The 12,521-nt window shown below is 59.7% G+C and overlaps 1 protein-coding gene and 1 pseudogene across 1 annotated transcript; both read right to left on the minus strand.

The window, feature by feature from the left end:
• Nucleotides 1–1,000: 1,000 nt before the first annotated feature.
• LOC104830438 overlaps nucleotides 1,001–12,521 on the minus strand; it is a 17,597-nt pseudogene continuing 6,076 nt past the window's right edge.
• On the minus strand, nucleotides 2,448–10,840 carry SLC7A3 (solute carrier family 7 (cationic amino acid transporter, y+ system), member 3). Its single transcript, XM_010565282.1, has 12 exons — nucleotides 10,425–10,840; nucleotides 10,060–10,218; nucleotides 9,793–9,973; nucleotides 9,579–9,691; nucleotides 8,386–8,608; nucleotides 8,056–8,195; nucleotides 7,874–7,976; nucleotides 7,359–7,570; nucleotides 6,523–6,689; nucleotides 6,135–6,243; nucleotides 5,913–6,047; nucleotides 2,448–2,519 (listed from the first exon to the last, which is right to left on the minus strand). The coding sequence occupies exons 1-11, from the start codon at nucleotides 10,792–10,794 to the stop codon at nucleotides 5,914–5,916; spliced, it is 1,911 nt and encodes a 636-aa protein (XP_010563584.1). The 5' UTR covers nucleotides 10,795–10,840; the 3' UTR covers nucleotides 2,448–2,519; nucleotide 5,913.

Raw genomic sequence — 12,521 nt, forward strand, 5'->3', positions numbered from 1 at the left:
CTATTTTTGCAAGATACTGTGATTTCAACTCTACACAGATCTCCCCGTCCCACTTACTTCAGTCTGGAGGAAGTGTCTCCAGCAAGTTCCAAACCAGGGCTAGCAATCTATGCACTGTTCCTCTTCCAACATAACCTTTGCAAAGAGATTTATGCTTTTATTCAAATACATGTATTTGCCTAAAATAATCCACCTCAAATAATACAGCTGCAGTAAATGTCAGGATCCCTTCCTTCTACTGTAATCCCAGACAGAACCAGAGACATGAGAAAGTTTACAAGTCAGTAGGTGGTCCCAGCTCTTGGCCCCTGCTGCCACATGTAGGTACCCACATGGCACCATGCTGCATCAATCAGAAGAGATGTCCTTGCCAAGAGCATTCCCAAGCACGGTGGCTGCCAGTGTCCTGGAGCAGCCCCTCCTGCACTGGCCGAGCTCCTGGCTGTGGCACACTGTGTGCCCAGAAGACTCAGGCTCCAGGGCTGCCTTTCAGACACCTTTCATCAGCACACAAAGGTCCTATTAGGAGAGAAAACCCTTTGTCCTCATATTGCTGGGGCAGTGCCAAGCTGGGCAGTGCAGCCAACAGACTGACAGACCTGATGAGACCCAAGAGAAACCAGGTACAGCTTAGTAGCAAGCATGCAGCTGCCTCTCCAACTCATGAGCAGTTAACGTGCTGGAAGCAGAGGCCACTTTCCCTGGCTGATGGCCAAGCTCTTTCTATAAAGAACGCTGATGCTGAGTTCATGCCAGCACCAACCAAAGGAGCTTAAACCACGCTTCAGACTTCCTGGGGAATCAGGACTTGGACTCCAGTGAGTTTCTGCTGGATCCCTTGTGATCTGTGGAGACCCTCGACCTCCATGAGAGAGAGCAAAGTGGAGCAGTTTTGCCAGGAAACACTGCTCATCTTCAGGCTTCTTGGCCACACTCTCGCTCAGGTACACCACACTCAAAGCCATCTGCACTGGAGAGGAGAAGAGGCAGGCTGCGGTTCTCATTCAGTGTGACAGCTTTTAGAGTCCCCTTTGCTCCAGTAACAAATCTGAGCAAACTTTAGAGCAGTCAGGCAAATGGCAATATTAGTCATGGTGCTCCCCAGCCACTTCCACCCACTGGTGGCCTGAGAAGACCCTGATCACCTTCCTCTCCCATTCATGTCATATGGGGTCCCACACTTTGCCATATGCCCCAGAGCTGGATGCACCAGGCTGGCATCGCAGTGCTGGCAGATGAGGCAGACCATCTCATCCTCCACCCCACAGAAGCAGTAGACCAGCTCGCCCGGCTGGTCGCTGTCAAACCCCGAGAAATGAATCTTCTTCCCAGCCATCTCCTCTGCTGCTGGAGCTGCCATCAGCTTCATGTGCAGGCACCGGCATGGCCTGCACAGCTCCCAAAGGGCACAGTTGTAGTTTACGCTGACTGAGTTGGGACCCCAGATCCAGCCCATGGGCATCTGCGTGTTCTGCACCCAAGCCCAGCGCATCGCCAGCCTCCCCATCCCCGTTCTGTTGCCAGCACCCTGCACCGGTGTCAGGAAACCCACCTTGATCTTCTTGGCCCCCTTCACATAGTCTTTGCTGTCGTGAATGCAGTGGGTGGCAGTGAGGACATGCCACTCGGACATGAGCAGGCCCATGTAGCCCATGGAGATCTTGACAGTGGTAGAGAAGGGGTAGTTCATCAGGAATTGGTTCCCACTGATGGAAAACCACCTGTCTGTGCCATAATCTGCCACTTGAGTCGCACATGCTGCCTCCACTGTCTCCTCTCCATGCCACTTGCATGGGGGCTCACTTTCCACTGTGGTGGGGGTGCAGGTGCCGTTGGGATACACTGTCTTGTAAGAGAGGTACTCCTGGAAGTCCTGAAGGACCAGGGCGGCCTCCCGCTGGGCATGGGCATTGTCACAGCATGTTGTCAGTTCTGGGACAGGCTGTGACAAGAACCTTTGGCTAGTTGGAGTGTGAACTGGGGAACAAGAGCGGGAACCAGGTCACCAGCAGCAGCACTGGGAAGAAAGAAGAGCAAGAGAAGAGCAACCACCTGGCAGCAAATCATTGTGCCAAACCTGCAAAGGCAAAGCAAGGAGAGCATTAAGCCTGCACGATTAGAGAGCCGGCCACCTGCCGCGGCTTGGGGCTGGGAGGATTATCGGATGCATGCAGCCTCGTGCCAGCTACTGGGTCGTGCATACTTAAGCTGTTACCACAGAAAGCAGAAGGGTTGGGACCTGCCTGGAGACGGGTGAGTAAGGAGTGATAGGAATCTCACCTGGCACCAGCTTTGATCTCCTGGACGGTGAGGCCCTGCAGCACAACCCAGCGCCACTGCAGAAATATCACGAGCTGAGGAGTTTGCTCTGTCATGCCAGTAATCCTGTCTGCCCGAGGGTGGATTCCAGGGCTTCGAGTCCCGCTGAGGGATGCGTCCCACCCGGCAGCTGCTGCAGCTCCACTCCACCAGCCAGTCACCTGCAGGGAGGAGGATCTGACAGTACCTGCTCACTGGTCCTACAGGGAAGAAGGTGGCTCATTAACTCCTCAGGTTGAAGTACTTGGTGTCACAGAGCAGTGTGGCCCAGCCAGCCTATTTTAACTCCCAAATGGATCACTGTACACAATTTAAAATTTAATCAGCTGCTACATCTCCATGTGCCAGGCCCACCCCTGTTCTGGCAGGGGAGCAGTGCAGCGGGCAGGTTCCAATGGCTCAGCAGCACAACCATCCGTCTCCATCCTGCCCCAAGCCTGCATACCCACACAGGCTCTTCCTTGTCAAGCAGCTGGTGTACAAGAGAGAGCTCCTCCAATGCTTCTGCTGGGAAAGCCCCATGTCCCCCACAGGCAGCCTGGGTCTGCACCAGACACATGGCAGTGTGTGCGGTTATGAAAGCCGCAGGGGATGGGGTGGAGCCAGGTGGGGAGGGAGGCTGAGAGCCACCAGCTCTCTGCACCCCCTGCACCCTGACCCACCAGTGCTGCATCCCCAGCATGGCCCACTGCTGGAGCAGGTTGCTGTCAGCCAGTGGCCATAGCCGGGTCTCCACTGCAATGGTGCCCCAACTGCCTGACCCGTCAGCATGGCTTGGGCCAAACACAGCCAGAGCCACAACCCTCCAGCTCCCCTTTAATTCCAGGGGGGACGGCAACAGGGAGATCACAAACCAATCCCTGGCTGTAGCTCCCGGGGGGGGGGGTCCTGCCTGAGTGCCACCCCCAGCACAGCACTACAACCAGCAAGACAACACTGAAACAGGAGCCAGCCCTGCCTCCCCTACCCATGCTCCTGCCTACACTTGTGCCTGGTCTGCCCAGCACCCATGCAGTGGCAGAGGCACAGGCAGGGGGGCAACTTCAGGCTTGTTTGGTTCCTTCCAGGGCTCTGCCAGCCACTCTGCTGGGGCTGGAGCTGCCCTGGGGAGGCCCACGGCTGGGCGGCAGGCAGGAACGCAGCCTTTGCTGCCAATCTGGGTGGAAACTCCCTGGCTGTCGGCACAAACCACAGGCAGTTGTGTGCAGGGTTGGGGACTGGGCCTCTCAGCAGCAAAGCCAGGCTCTGCCTTTTGTTGTGTTTTCTCAAAGCAGAAAATGGCCCCTTCCAGACTGGCCCACCCTGAGCCCCCAACACCTGACAGCCTTCACCCAGGAACATGCTTCCCTCCTGGCCCCTCTCTGCACAATGGAGCCCCAGGTTGCAATCAGAGCATCTCAGCAGGCCACACGCAGGCTGGCGCAGCAGCAGTTAAAGCAGTGGGAGCAGCCTGCGCCGAAAACATGCTAGGGCTCTGGCTGGGTGTTATTCACAGCTGATGCACCGAGATGTACAGTAATGCCAGCGGGGCCCGGGAAAGGCAGAGGCACTGCCCAGCAAAGGATGCGGTGCCATCCCTGGCAGCTCTGCCAGCCCAGATGAGGTGGAAGGAGGTCACGGGCAGAGAGAGGCAGGGTCCCTCCAGGCAGCCAGGGACAGGGTGTCCAGCATGGGGCCCAGGGCTGGACAGGGCCGCTGCGCTACTGCCAGCACCTGCGCCCATAGTGAGATGGCACTGACCCAGTGCACCGCACCAGCACAGACTGATGGCTGCCAGACAGCTGCTTCTCTGCTGGGCTGCCATGGTGGGAGCTGCCCAGGGCTTCCAGCACCCTGCTCCATGTCCAGAGCTTTGCCAGTCCCAATGGGTGCCCAGGATGAGATGCTCGTGCTCAGTGGGATGGCCTGGAGCCAGGCATGGACATGTCTGTGGGCACGTGCATGGGGACATGGGCACAAAGGCATGGGGGGGCTGCAGCAGTGCTGAGCCAGGGGGTGAGGGCTGCAGTCTTATCATGGGCCCATTGCCCACTACAGCACCCAAACCTGGGTGTATGGGTGCCAGGGGAACTGCAGGCTCAGGGCTCAGCAGGGCCCCACATGCTGCTCCTGGCCAGAAGATACCCACGAGGCAGGGTGGTGGGACCCAGCACAGCACACTGAGGCACCAGCATGACCAGGAGAGCTGGAAGGACCTGCGAAGAGCCAGTGCCGGGAGTCAGCTGTGCCTGAGGCTCCAGCAGGGCACCCCAGCCTGGGGCAGTGGGGCAGGCAGTGCCCAGCATGGGACCAGAGCAGGTGCTGCAGCCCCTTTTACTCCAGGGATAGCCCTGGGGCAGGGCTCACAGCTCCAGTCCAGGAGCCAAGCAGAGCTGATGGTATGGGGCCCTCGCCACCGACCATGCAGTGACCCTGCTCCACTGCCAGTAAACAGGGAGAGATGCCAAAACCATGCAAGATCCATCTGCCCTAAATTAGTTTATTTTGCAAAATAATCTGTCAGGGCTGATTTAGACCAGACCAGAATCTGGGAAATCATGTTCTCACATGGATGCAGCCCAGCTCCTGGCCACACTTCCTCTGCAGGCCATTGCTGGAGCCTCCAGCAGATATTTCCAAGGTCTTCACTGCAGCTGCTGCCCTGTGGGACCTGGTGACACGCTCCCACAGAGCACAGGGACTGCAGGGTGGGGCCACAGCAGGCTGGTGTCCTGCCCACAGGTAGGGTTGAGCTGGCCTGGAGCACTGCTCCATGGTTCCTGGCTCACTGTCCCAGGGGACAGTGCAAGGGCTGGTGGCTCATCGGCAGGTTTCAGACAAGGAGGTCACCCAGCACAGCTAGCTGTGGCCAAGCCCTGCTCTGTGCTGGCACCAGCCTGGCACTCGGCCGGGTAGCACGTGGGGTCCTGCCTGGGGGTCCGTGACCACAGGGCATTAACATGAGATGTAGTAGGACCAACAGAGCCAAGCACTTAAAAAACATTTAGTTTAATAGGTATAAAAGTCGACATTAAAACACCAATTATACAAAGGCATATGAGGTTGGACACTGCTACGGCTACACTGTGGACATCTTCACAGACACCCGAGCTAGATGCTCGTACCAAGCAGCATGGCCAGGGCAGCACCAGACTGCTGGCAATACCAGAACAAACCACCCCAAGCCTCATCGCATGGCTGCCATGTACACACCTGGTGCTTGGAAAGCACAGAGAGGAGGTGGTGACCACAGCCACATGGACAGACAGAACGAATACAGCTGTGCCATCACATGGGGCCTCCCATGTGCAGGGAAAGCAGCATTTCTGACAGCAGCTTACAGCAGGAGGGCCATACCAGTGTCACTGCCCCTCAGCAGGGTTGGGGGGATGGCAGAGACCAGCCCCGGGCCACTGGCACTCCCACCTGGCCTGGGGACTCGTCTCCGTGACCTTTGCTCTGCAAGGGGAAAGGGCAGCACACGACCCAGTTCTGTGGTCCTGACTTTGGGACTCACTCCCTGCAGGAGAGGGGATGGATGTACCATGCGGATCATGATCTTGTTCCCAAGCAGGAATACTAGCAAAGATCCACGGAGTGCCAATGCCTGGTACCTCAGACAGCAGCAGCCCCGGGGCCGAGGTCCAGTCCAGGGTGGTGCAGAGGCTTTTCTACTGTGGCACAGGGTTCTTCCGCATTTTTCCCTTCCACGCTGTTCCGAATCCCGTAGCCAAAGTAAATCATAAAACCTGCAGGACAGTTTCCGCAATGAAATGCACAGCGGTGGGCTGCCAGCATAACAGCAGGCACCGTGCTCACCTCCACAGGACACCTACCCACAGCCATCCAGATGGCAAACCGCACCCAAGTGCCGGCACTCAGCTGTACCATCAGCAGGATGTTAACAAAGATGCTGAATATTGGCAGGAGTGGGAGGAAAGGTACCTGCAAGGGACAGGAGGAGCCATGTCAGCTGTGCCTTAAGGGACCCGGCCAGGCTCGAGGATGCTCCTGGCCACAGAGGGATCCCACCCCACCACAGCCTAGAGAGCACCTGGGCACTGCCACGCTGGGGACTGCACCTTGGAGAGCTGCGTCTCGGGGCCCTGGGCTTTCCTGGACAGTGACTGTCCAGAAGCAAGCCCTGGCAGACCCTGCAATGGCCCAGACCCTGCTGGGGGTCCGCAGGGATGCAGACGCCAAGCTGCTGGGGGCTGCACTCACTTTGAAGTTCAACCGCGCGTTGCTCTGTGGCTGCCTCCAAACGATGATGGTGGGAATGAGCAGAGCCATGAGGAGCAGCACCAGGGCCACGATCCAGCCCACACTGGCGTCTTTCAGCGCGGTCACCTTGAGGGTGAGGACCACGCAGATGACCGTGATCAGTGTGGCTGCAAGAGAGGGGGCAATCAGGGGGCTGCATAGGATGTGGCCCCCCTGGGACACCAAGCCTCACCAACAGCTGGGCTGAGGCACCCACTCCTCTTGGTCAGTTATGGGTCTAGCATGTGCTGTCTCCAACACCCCCCCCAAAGCCTCAGGAAGGTGCTTTGCTGGGGGAACTTGCCAGCCTGTCAAGAAGTGGGAAGCCTGCACTCGGCTAGGCTCGAACCCAGCTCTGATGCTTACCCAGAGCTGGCTGAGCCACTCCATTCTGGCTGCACAATGAAGCCATTGATGGATGGATCAAACCTTGCTGGCCAAACCCGAGCGCTCTCAGGGAGCTGAAGACCACTCTCACTGGGTGGCCAGCCTGGGCCAGGCTCGTCACAGGGAGCTCTCGTGACCACCCATGACCACATGGCTGGCTTAGCGCCCATGTCCTCCATCAGCCACCGTGTGCCCCAAACCCCAACCATGCCCTGCACTTGGCACCCTGCTCAGGGCAGAGCAGGTCCAGCACCCACTGGCACTGCCAACAGCAGCTGGCAGCCTGTGCTACCTGGCCCCTCTCCTCTGCCCGGTGTGTCCACCATCCCCTCCCAGCTCTGCAGAGACATGCCAAAATGCTCTGGCCTCTGGCAGGAGGGGACATCAGCTGCCTGCTCCCACTCACTCACCGATGACCGAGACACAGACATAGACAATACGCCCCGAGAGCATGGTGGGGGTGTCCTCAGGCGGGTTGAAGAGTGTTGCCAGGGACAGTGTCTCTTTCTGCTGGGCACTGGCAGAGGTGACAGCTGGGTTCATGATCACCCTCTCCTCCTCATTCCCGTTCAGCTCCAGCATCTCCATGGCCTTTGGGGAGTTCAGCTGCCCGGACTGGTACCTGAGCAGACAGGACAAGCTGCAGCAGAGCCCGAGGAACTTCCCAGCCCAGGGGGACAGTAGGCAGCACCCTTATATGTCTCCTGCTCCTCAAGCCCCACAAGCTGCTCTGGCAGTGGCCCCGTGACGGCCACTCCACAGATGTGCCCAGAGACACTGTGCAGGCTCTTGTGAGCAGCCTCCACCCTGGGGGCTTGATGCTTCCCCAGGGTGTGCGCCCTGGGAAAAAGCTGTGGCCACAAGCCCCAGGCTCAATGCAAGGCACATCAACCCCGGGCACTGCCACGTGAGAGGAAGCACCCACCGGAGGATGAGCACACACACCGCCACCAGGGAGTAGGCGAGCAGCGTGCCAATCGACATGAGGTCCACCAGGTCCTTCAGGTCAAGCAGGAAGGCCATCACCGCTGCAACGAGGACATGCAGCATAAGCAAGGCTCCAGACTGCCACAGAGCCAAGTGTGAGGCGGCGGCCGGGAGCCTTACCCGCAAGGAGCCCTGAGGTGATGGTTGCTGACAGAGGGGTCTTCGTGCGGTTGTTGATGCTGGAGAGGAACTTGAAGAGCAGCCCGTCCTCCGCCATGGCATAGATCACACGGGGCATGGGGAACATGGAACCCAGCAAGCTGTTGGGGGAGAGATGGCTCAGGGCCTGCCCAATAAGCTGTCCACACCTGCCACCCAGACAGCAGGGGGACCAGCTCTGTGCCAGGAGCAGGACAGCAGCCAGACGGGGCAAACCCCCAGCCCAGCCAGGACGCATGCTGCTGGTCCCTGTGCTGTGCCAGGCAGTGCCAGGGATGAAGCCAGTCCTACCTGGTGGAGAGGGCACAGAGCGAGCCGACAGCAACAGCGTAGCGGGCGGGCTCCCAGCCCACTGCCTTGAAAGCCTCAGGCAGGGGGCTCTCCTTGTTCAGGAGGAAGTAGGGCACCATGAGGGTCAGGGCCGCAGAGACCCCAAAATAAGCCACGAAGCAGATGAGGAGGGACACAATGATGCCAATAGGGATTGAGCGCTGTGGGTTCCTGGCTTCCTCCCCTGTGGAGAGACAAAAGGCAGCATCCATCCCTGCTCCATGGCACAGCACAGGGCAGCTGACCCCAGAGGACGAGCCACAGCAGGGACTTTCCATGGCAGCGTGGGGCTGGGCAGCAGCAGGCAGGGGCTGCTGGAGAGGAAGGGTCCCCAGACATGCTGCTGCGCTGGCAGAGTCTTCGGCACTGCCAAGAGCAGAAGCGCGTGGCTGCAGCCCCAGCTTCCAGGCATGCAGCTGCCTGGCAGCTGGGCTCGCAGCCTCTCTGGCCGTGCCAGCCCTCTGCCCCCTCCAGCAGCTCCCACTCCCCGCAGAGCCCACTGAATGCAGATCTTCTGCCCATGCGGGCACAGCAACGCAACCACCGCGCCCTCTGTCCCCTGGCCTTTGCAAAGGCGTGCTCTCCCACTGCACCACACTCCCTGGCAAGGAGCTCAGCAGCCAGAGTAGGAGGGAAGGAGGTGGCTGCCGGGCAGTCCCTGGCAGGGGGGAAGCACAGGCAGGGAGGTCAGGCAGAACAGCCTGTACCAGCCACCCACTAAGTAGATTCCTGGGGGAATGAGAGGAAATTGAGAGCTCCCTGTGCTCCAGAGAGCGGCAGTTCTGCATGAACTCAGTTGTTTAGAAAAATGTTACTTGAGGCTGGGAAATAACCAGGAGGCATTAGCAATTCCCAGCACTGTTGCAGCCTCAACTTGGCAGCGGAAAGGCTCCCTGCTGTCCCAGAAGCTGCCTGTGCAGGCAGGGTGCAGCCCCGCTCCCACCGCTCGTTGCGGGGAGCCCCTTTTCTGCGTCAGGGCAGGCTATGAGCCCTTTTGTGCTGGCCCAGCTGGGGACAGAGCCACCGTGGGGAAACCTCCCAGGAGTGGAGGGATGGGCTGTTTCCCACGCCATGGAGCATCCTCCCCAGTGGGTCCCAGCCAGCCACCAGTTGCGCTGGGGAAATGCCCGTGCCACCCTTGCCCAAGGTGGTACCTGTGGTGGCAATGCAGTCAAAGCCCACGAAGGCATAGAAACAGGTGGCAGCACCGGTCAGGATCCCTTCCAGTCCAAAGGGGACAAACCCGCCAGAGCCGAAGGCTTTTTTGCTGGAAAGGAGGGAGGAGAGCAGTTCCCACGGGCTGCATGGACAGCAGGGCCAGTGCCAGTCCTGTGCCAGACCCTGGCCTGGCATGGTTGCTCTCCTCACCTGATGTCATACAGTGGGTCCAGGTATGAGTGGTTGATGTAGTCCTCCTCTGAGAGCTGCCAGTTCTTGATGTCTCCCTTCACGAAGCCCGCAATGATGACAAAGCCCAGCACCACCAGGTTCACTGCCGTGAAGATTTTGTTCACGAGGGCAGATTCGCTGACGCCAAAGGCCAGCAGCGCTGCAGGGACAAAAGGAGTGAGTGGGGACCCACCGGGCTCCCATGCCACCACCCACAGAGCCACGGAGCCACTCCTACGCACTCACCAGTGAGCAGCCCAATCAGGATCAGGGAGAAGAAGTCTGGGCGCTCAGCCAGCACCCCTGGCAGGTGCAGTGTGGTCTTGTTCATGAAGAAGGTGGAGATGTGGTTGCCAATGATGTTGTCAAATGCTGCGCTCCAGGCTCGAGCCACGCTGGCTGTGCCTGGTCGATGGCAAATCTGTGCATTAGTCCAAGCCCAGGGCAGAGAGGCACTGGCCACCCCCACTCCAGCACCCACCTCCCTGCTGATTCCACCCCACACCTTGCTCCCACAGCACCACACACTGCCCCCACAAGACCCCCACTCTGACAGTGCCGTGCTGGAAGGAGCCTGGGCACATGTGCCAGCATCCTGCCCAGCCCCTTACCTATCACATAGGAGAGGATGAGGTTCCAGCCAGTTGTGAAAGCCCAGATCTCACCAACGGTGACATAGCTGTAGAGGTAGGCAGAGCCGGTCTTGGGGACACGGGCCCCAAACTCTGCATAGCAAAGTCCAGCCAGTACCGATGAGAGAGCAGCCACAAGGAAGCAGAGGACGATGGAGGGACCAGCCATCTCCTTGGCCACCTCCCCAGCCAGCACATACACACCAGCCCCCAGCGTGCTGCCCACCCCGAGGGCTATGAGATCCAGCGTGGAGAGGCAGCGAGCAAAACGCGTGTCCTCGGAGCTCAGATCCACCATGCGCCGGCGGATCAGCTTCTTCCCAACACTGGTCATTTTTCCTCCAAACATCTTGTTCTCTCGTGGGTGGTGCTCAGCTGCTCAAAACCCCTGCAAGAGAAGGGACCACAGGAGTGTGAAGCTCAGTGTCCTGCAGGCAGCAGGACCCACAATGCAGGAAGCAGGGCAGGCAGCGATGCCCACAGGAGCTGTGCCTGCTCCCGGCCAACCCGTTGGCACCAAGCCCCTGCCATGCTGGTGGGGCAGAGACCATGGCAGCTCCCTCCAAGGCACTGTGGGGCTGTGCATACCCCACCTGCACAGCCCCTGCACCAGGAGAGTGAGCCAGGGATGAACCCAGTAAGTCCATGGTGGAAATAGGCTCGTTGCACAAGCCCTGTGTGGTCTCCACCATGGGCCTCCCGAGCATGTCCCAGAGCTTGCCCACTGTCTCCCAGCAACTCCCCACTGATCTGGCAGCCTGGAGATCCCTCAGCCCAAACTTGACTGCTGGCGCATCCCTCCAGCCAGGCGTGTGGGCGTGCACAGCAGCGATGGCAGGAAGACAAAGCATTCCTCCAAATGAGGATTTGGCAGGCTGGGCTGACTCACTGGGACACAGCCATTCCTCCTTTGCTCCCAACATCTGCACTACACCCTCAGCAGGGATGCATGGCCAGACACACAGCGCAGGCCCTCAGTGCACATCCCTTGCATGCTGACAGTGCTTGCCAAGCAGCCCGCACACTGCAACTGCAGGCTGCAATTGCCCTAAATGTGCAACACACCCACTTCCCTTCCTCACAGCTGCTACCCAGCCCCTAAAAGCTCTGGGAGACGAGCACCCTGTGGAGCAGGCAGCCGGCACAAGGTGAGAGGAGCTGCAAGGAAAGCGGCTCTCAATGCCCATGGCCACAGCTGGCACCCCGTGCCTAGCACTCAACCACCCACCCACCAGCACCTTCTCCCCACCAGCTGCTCCCTTCATCGGGAAATGAAACATGCTCCAGTCAGGCTCCTGGGGCAGCACCAACACCATGCTGTATTGGATCAGCACAAGTATACACGAGGATGACTGTGACCCTTTTCCACCAAGGGGGATAACCAGGGTTGCAGTGGCAGCCACCAGCTCGGCTGCTTCCCCATAACCAGCAAACCAGCCTGTGTCTGGTGAAACCTCCTCCTGAGCTGGCACATGCCATGTTTGGCCTTGGCCCACGGAGCTGTCGCAGCCCAGGGCAGCCTCTGGGCCAGGTTTCAAGGGAACAAGTGCCCCGGCACTGGCACCCTCCCCAGCCACCGCCTGGGCAGCTCTGTCTGCCTTCCCCAGCGGGGCTCAATTGCTCCAAGGATTTCTGACACCCAACGCAAGCTCTGCAAACTGCAAGCGCGGGGCTGGCAGCAGAAACGTGCTCAGCCCTTATTCCCAGGGCAGCGCAGAGAAAAAAGCACGAGCGTGCCGAGAAGGAAGATGTGGGGCAGCCTCCCCCCTCCCAGCCCCCGCGGGCCCTGCTGCGCTGGGAATCGCCGTGCCCGGGGAAAGGAACACGAGAAGTGCCCAGACCCTCACCAGCACCCGTCGGAGCCGGCCTAGGGAGAGCTGCTCAGGCGGGTCGGCCGGCTCCGGGGAGGCTCAGCCCATGGCCGGCGAGGTGCCTCGCAGACAGCCACGCTGTCACCCGAGATGGAGAGCGCGCAGCGAGCTACGGGCGGGCAGACGAGAGGAGCAGCAACGCGTCGGGCGACAGCCCCCGCTCCCCCCCCCCTCCCGCCGCGGCTCGGGACAGCAGCCGCGGGCC

The sequence above is a fragment of the Haliaeetus leucocephalus genome, unplaced genomic scaffold, assembly GCF_000737465.1.
Source record: "Haliaeetus leucocephalus isolate CR32 unplaced genomic scaffold, Haliaeetus_leucocephalus-4.0 Scaffold189, whole genome shotgun sequence".
NCBI lineage: Eukaryota > Metazoa > Chordata > Aves > Accipitriformes > Accipitridae > Haliaeetus > Haliaeetus leucocephalus.